Below are 7,601 nucleotides of genomic sequence, written 5' to 3'. Positions count from 1 at the left end.
TGCATACTTCCGTGATATAGCCATTCCCCATTCATGTGGGGGATTGTTGAGGTTTTTTGTTTTTAAGATGAAATAGTCTTAAAATGAGGGTGAATGGGAAATGGAGGAAAAATAAATTTTTTGAGTAAAATTTTAAGTTTTCTCCTCTTGACAATAAGACATTGTCCCATATTGGAAGAGGAAAAGATTTTTGGTGGGTATATATATATATAATTGCTCTTCTTGTAGCTCTTAAAGAGTTAAGAAGAAAGCAAGCCTCGCGCCGTCGTCGTCGTCGCTCGCTCGGCTCGGCTACGCCTACGGCTTCGGCTTCGGATTCGGATTCGGATTCGGTCAAATGATCGATTGATTGATTAATTTTTTGGACCAAATTTATTTGTCAATAGTAAATATTAACGTAAGATTATCCGCATTTGTAACGGATATTTTTCAATCCGTGTATTGACCACCAGGCAGCCGCCTAATGCTCTTCCCACCATGAATGTGCTTGCTCCACAAACAAGTGCTTGCTCTACAAACAAGCTAGTGCATGCTCCACTATGGAGGATGGAGGGTCGTTCATCTTCAAAGATGGCTGCTATATATATGTGCAGCAGCTGTTGAAGAAAGACACACACAATACACAAGACACAAAACTGAAAACGCTCAATAGATTTGGCTATACATTGCACTCCTTCCTCTCAGCATTTCCATACGATTTTCTGAGTTTCTACTCCTTCGTTCTGCATTGTTTTAACTTCAAACAAAGCAACTGTAAGTGTGATTTGCTACCGAACTTTGTGTTCGCTGAAACACTGGGGTTTGAAGTACCGCTACACCAATGTGTGATTCGTTCTATCCTGGGAGGAAATAATTCATAACCTTGGGTACTAGGAGGGGATTAAATTTCTTAAGGAAACACTGTGAATTCAGTGGGCTCGAAAACCAGATCATCCTAGGATTATAAGCAGATTAACCCATTATTTTGGTATAAATTTTATCCTGGTGTTAACTAATACATTCAATGAAGCATAAGATAAATTTAATCTTAAAATTTAAACCAGGAACCCACTTAATCCCTTCAACCAAAGGGCCCTAAATACTGAAAATACAATAATTTTTTAACCATTACTAAAGTCTAAGTCGTAGGAAAAACTAATTGACACCCATGATAAAGGGAGGGCCAACGAGGGCGGGTCAACTAGAATTGACAGTCTTCTATGTTGGCAAGCTTCTGATGAAGTGGTGTAAATGTCGAATCCCACGTTGAATGGGAGAGAAAAGTGAAGATCTTTATATTGCTGGCACAAGTTTATATGGTACGTATTTTTGGACTCGATGATGGCATATCCGAAGAGATAAATCCGTAAGATTTGTTGGGTCAAAACGAACAATACATATCATGAATTTGGGCCGTGACAAATATGAAATCAGAACCCGACTCTCCCTCGGTAGAGAAGGCGGCATGAAGGAATAAAAGGGCAATCTATGCATGAAACTTGTTAACACAATATGTACAGAAAATATTTGACAAAACAAATGGCAACTATCGACTGGTAGCTAATCTTGATATATCTATAGTACTCTTCTATTACTGAAAAAGAAAAGGAAAAGAGAAATATGAAAAGAAAGATAACAAAAAAAAAGTGCAGATAAGTTTGCCTATCTCATTCTGACATGCATGTCACTGTACTGACCCATATAGCTGGTTGTTTGAAATGTAGGTAAGATTTCAATCATTGTATCCAATATCTTTTCCACATAGGAAAAATCTTATCTAATCTTGGTGTAGACACCAAGACGCTGACAGTGCATCACCATGTTCGCTAACAAGACTATAGTTTTTACATGTAACATATTTTTATATTATAATTCACAAAGGAGGAATGAGTAATTTGAGAATCGAATCATACCTGCCATATCGGAATGTAGATTGAAGGGCTTATCGCTTTTCTTATTATACTATTGTTCCTAGCCCCGGCCCTACGTCTGTTCAATAATATTTGTTTTTCCTTCTGGAGCGGTTTAATCAATCAGTTGGTATTACTAGACTATAACGCACTGGAATTAAATGACTTCTAGTACGTTTTAACTAGGGTTCGCACCTCAACACACATCTTTTGATTATTGTCTCTTCTTCATCACCTCCTACCTTTTAAATGGCACTTTGCAATGCTTGGATTTATTAGATACAAGACGTAAGAATTACAACATTTGACTCAAAACTAAAGTTGTGGACTACACTCTCGTGACTTTCCCTCTCTTTTGGATGAATGGGATAGTCTAGACTTTAGAAAGTACTTTCTAATCTACGGTCCTTGAGAGCGAAGACCTCAAACGGAAAAGTCTAAGAAATAGGAGTAAATTTCATGGGTGGTAATTTAACTTTGTGTTAATTATTCAAAAGTTATTTTTTTTTTGTTACGTAAAAATTATTTAATTTTGTATTCATTACCCAAAAGTCACTTTTATTTCTTATGTTACATAAAAATTATTTTACTTTGCTCTATTTATCACAAAAGTGATATTGACCAGATTTTATAATATTTTTACTTAAAAAGTCTATTATGTCCTTGACATTATAAATCCTCTCATTTATGTAATACCTTCTATATTATATACTATATAATATATTTTTACCTAGGTATTTTACTTATAATTAAAATAACTTTAAATTATTTTATTTATTATTTTTATAATATATACATACATTTAATTTTTCTATGGCACTCAACTTGTTTAATCATATTTAAACATGAACATATTTTAAATATAAAAAAATAAAAAATATTTATTTTTAAATATTTATTTCAAAGATATTTGTGTTTAATATTAAATTTTTTAAAGCTTTATCTGTTAATATTATTTATTTGAAAGTATTAATCTGATGTGTCATTTTTTCAAATGTGGGTATTCTATTTATTAAATTAATGGGTATGGCGTGGATGATAAATCAATGAGCTTTAATTTTTTTTAATTTTCATTACATATTTCATTAAGTATGATTAAGAACGTGGACTTGAAATTTGTTCACGGTAATGTTACTAACAAATTTAGTAATGCTACTTATACATATTAAAGCTTAATATTAAGAAAAAATTAAATGTATGAATATATTATAAAAATAATAAATAAAATAATATTAAGTGTTTTTAATTATAAGTAAAATATCCGGGTAAAAGTATATTATATAGCATATAATATAGAAGGTATTAGATAAATAGAAGAATTTACAATGTCAAGGGCATAATAAACTTTTCAGGTGAAATATTTGTAAAATCTGATCAAAGTGATTATTGTGATAAGTAGAGCATAGTAAAATAAAAGTCATTCAACTTTGTGTTCATTGCTCATTTGAGCAATGAACACAAAGTTGAATGACTTTTACGTAGCAAAAGAAAGAATAATGACTTTTGTGTAATAAACACATAGTTAAATGATTATCCATGAAATTTAATCGACCCGCTTACTCAAATCCTCATTTTTCTTTAGCAAATTCCATCTTCTCTCTTCATATTTGTTTCTTTTCAAGAACATTTTACAGTTGTTTTTAAAAAAAGGGGACATATGTTACAGCTGCACAATTCATAATTTGAGCTACACAAACAAACCTAAAATCTTAGTCTTTTTCTTAATTGTAGGCAGTGTTTTAAAAGGCGTTTTCGGGGTGAGCCTTGGGGCGAAGCGCACCAAAAACGCCTTGAGGCGATGGTGTGCGGCGAAAATCTCAAGAGGGTACGCCCAGCAATTCGGGCTGTACGCCCCGGGCATTCGGGGCGTACGCCAGGGCATTTGAGGCGTAAGCCCAGAGACTTTTTTAAATTAAAATAAAATTTGTTGAATAAGTCTTTCATATAATACCCAAATTCTCAAAAGTCAGCTTGGTAATTACTCAAAAGTTTTAAAAAGGGACTGAAATTTATTAAATTTAAAAGTCAAGACCTTTTTTATTGACTGAAGCGCCAAATCATGGTCTTTTCTAATTTTTTTATCTTGTCTGTTAGTCTACTAATATCTCCCAAAAGTAACAAATATTTAAATTTTTTTACAAATACAAAGAGAACTCCATTCTCCTTCGTAGTAGCAAGTTCAAAGTTTAAATTGTAGGTTAGTCATTCTTTTTGTTCCTCCATGTAGAAAACTTTATTTTTTCAACTCAAATTACTTGTGCTTCTAAGTAGCGTATAATAGATTATTTTGACTAGTTTTTTGTATGGATGGAGCACATTTATATATATACTTTTCATATATTTATAGTTTTCTTCAATTTTTATACAATTTTACATATTTATAAATATTTACTGTAAATATATTATTTTATAAATTATTAAAAATTAAATACATATATATGAGGCTTACGCCCCATGCCTCGGGGCTTACGCCTCGCTGAAACATATGTAAAACGCTTCGCCTTACGCCAATTTCTTTTAAAACGCTGATTGTAGGTCATAAACTAGATATGATTAATTACTTCTTTTCTATATTCATCTAATAATAAAGCGGATCAACATGAATTATTGGAGTACGATTAGCTCATGAGCCAATTTCCCTATTTTCTGTAAGAGACATGCCCCCGGAGACATCTATAGTAAAAAAATGAAGTAACAAATTGTGTCTCCGAAATGTTCTCAAGTTAACAAAGCCCTATTCTACTCACTTGTAATAAGACTAAATTCACTCTTCCAAGAAAGAGATCTAATAAATTATCAAGCATTTTCCACCAACATGAACTAGATAAATGGAGGAAACGCATTAAATTCTTACCAAACGAATCTTAGAGTAATTTAATTAATTAATGACACTCAAACTAAGGTCTTTAATTTACGTGCCTGTATGTTCTCCAAACAAAACATTCCCGTTGCATTGATGAAAAATAAGAGAACCTATTCGTTATAACTTTCAGCAGTGCTGATATTTCAGCAAAAGCATACACATATAAAAATTTCTGTCAGTAATATTCGCTTTTATTACAGTCACCTTGAAGAGAGAGAACAAGGAGAATAAAATGGCATTGCAATTCTTTCCCTTTTTTCTTTAGCTCTCTCTATAGAATCCTCTATATATTTCAGACAAAGTAAATGGCCAACAAAAAGGAAAAAAAAAAAAACGGTTACCTTTTTGAGTTGGCCATTGTTTCTATGATTTCTCGTGAAAAATAATAGTAGTACACATTTTGCCAAATGCTTATGGCAAAACCCTCTCTCTGGTAAATGTTTTAGCCTCTGTCAAATTTTAATTCTGCATCCGTCACTAAATATGTCTATCTTCTTTTACCACTAAAAACTCGCAAAACTCCATCTGAGTCCCCGGCCACGAGTGTGCATCGATTTTCTTCCTTTTGCTGCCAGCATACACTACTAACGAACCCATGGTCGAACCCGGTTAGACTCGTGGGTTCACGCCCATAGACCCATATTGGCTCACCCCATCTCTTGTCATACACATAGACTTGGTTACTTTCCGAGCCACAACAAATTAATCCACCGGGTCTCCATACCGATAACCCGACGAATCTCCTACTATTATCGTGCCCCTTATAGGTACGAATAACATGTTGATTCTCCGCATCCCACATTTTTAAACACCCGTCTATGCTCGAAGACACAATGGTACGTTCATCAAAAAATCGAATGTAAGTAACCGCTTTTTGATGTCCGTCCAGGACGAAAAGTGGGTCCGTCATTTTCCTAATATCGTACGCGTAGACCCTCCGGTCAGCGCATCCAACGGCCACAATTGGTCCTTTAAACGGATTAAATTCCACGCAACATACCGGATTACATTGCTTGCTAGGTTGTACCTTAGCCAAGCACTTACCGTCGTCCCCGCAACGGGGGTCCCACATTTGCATGGTTCCGTCGTCCGACCCGGATGCACCCAAAACCGGATCCGAATGGCAATAGTCAATGCTCCAAACCCGTCTACCACCATGCTCATCTCGTTCGAAAACGGGCATTTTCTTCTCTAAGTCATATTCCATGACAACTCCATCATAATCACCCGACCCTAAAACCCGACTCCCCCATCCGGGTTTCCACTTTAAACTACTTAGCTTTGCCGGAGTACACATGTAAAAGTTACATGCATTGCCATGATCCAAAGAAACAAGCCTTCCACCTTCTCTCTCTTCTTGTAACAAAGAATTTACGTTGTAAATTCTAATTTTCCTAGCTATTCCACCAGAAGCTAAGAAATTACCAGAAGGGTCAAATTCTAAAACACCAAGTGTGTCACAAGCAGATCCATTAATGCTATTGTTGCAAGAATTAGAAATGAAAGTAGAAAGATGAAAATCCCATTCACATCTTGCTTTTTCTTCTTCTTCTCTTTCTGTTTCTTGTAATTCTGATCCTAATTTCTCTTCTCCTTCTGCTACTTGTATTTCTGCTATTGCTTCTTGTCTTGATGAGATATCTGTCATTTCCCATTCATGTCAAAGTGATGGTTAACTTTTTGGAGAAATAATAGTTGTATAGTAGCTAAGAGAAGAGTTGGTGCAAGACATTTTAGTAAATTAAGCAAGAAAAATAAGCTATATACTAGATGGATTTTTGAGTAGTAGTATAGTGTAAAGAATACAGGGAATTGGAGTTAGATTTGGTTATTGGTGTAGAGAGAAGAGAAAAGTATATGGTTTAGTAGTATAACAAGTGGAGGAGACAAAAAGGAATTGTGGTAGCATATGTACCTCATATTTCTTTTGCAAACAACTTAAATGCTGTGGATGCTAATGCACACAGTGTTACGTGGAATAAGCAAAGCCTTTTGTCTCTTCATAAAGATTATGTACTCTTATTAATTAAGTCCAATGATATATTGAGAATTTAACATAAGGAAGTTGATATAACAAATTTTTTCAGCTTTGCAAGTTGGAAACTGATAGTGTCCCATGTTTTTTTTGTTGATAATCGTTGTATTCAAGATTGGTTTGTATGCTTATCGATTAATTTTATAGGGTATTTATTATTTTTCAGAGGCACAAATACTATTGACTAACTCTATCCACTAAAGTTTGGACCGATGGAAAGAATTTCCTAATATTTTTACTTCCACTGAAATTTAAACTTGTCTACCTGATAGTTCTTATCCCATTTTATTTAGTGTCCCATGATTTTTCTACCACTTGACTCAGAATGTGGGGACAATCATGAGATTTCTTGAATAGGCATCACCAGACTGGCACTTTCTCTTTAACCAAATAATGTGAGGATACAGATTTAGGGTATGATCGATTGTGCCTCCACGTATGTTTCTATGAGTCAGTGTTTAAGTAGCTAAAAACTATGCCGGATATATAGTAGTATAAGTTACGGTCGTAAAACTCGCAGCTTTTATTGAAACTTTGTATTTATACTAAAACATTTACTTAATATATATAAATAGTTTATTTTGAACCCAATAAATAGTCTTGTCCTAAAATTTAGAGTTTTATAAATTTAAATCCCGAAATGTAAATGTACATTCATGCTATCAAATATCGATGGAAAAATGATATTGTATAGCCGCTCTTAAAATAATAACCGAAAAATATATATTTTTTGTATAGTTTTTGTATATATATATACATTTTGTATGTTATATACAATTATATAAATTTTATATACTTTTTCGGCTACCGAATG

General features: G+C 33.7%; 1 protein-coding gene across 1 annotated transcript; it reads right to left on the bottom strand.

The window, feature by feature from the left end:
- Positions 1–4,842: 4,842 nt before the first annotated feature.
- Positions 4,843–6,682, bottom strand: LOC104119018 (WD repeat-containing protein RUP2). The gene has a single exon (XM_009630407.4). It carries the CDS (start codon positions 6,398–6,400, stop codon positions 5,240–5,242), a length of 1,161 nt encoding a protein of 386 aa, XP_009628702.1. The 5' UTR covers positions 6,401–6,682; the 3' UTR covers positions 4,843–5,239.
- Between the last annotated feature and the right edge of the window lie 919 nt (positions 6,683–7,601).

Source organism: Nicotiana tomentosiformis, chromosome 5, assembly GCF_000390325.3.
Source record: "Nicotiana tomentosiformis chromosome 5, ASM39032v3, whole genome shotgun sequence".
In the NCBI taxonomy this organism is placed as follows: Eukaryota; Viridiplantae; Streptophyta; class Magnoliopsida; order Solanales; family Solanaceae; genus Nicotiana; species Nicotiana tomentosiformis.
This window is presented reverse-complemented; position numbering and strand designations above follow the sequence as displayed.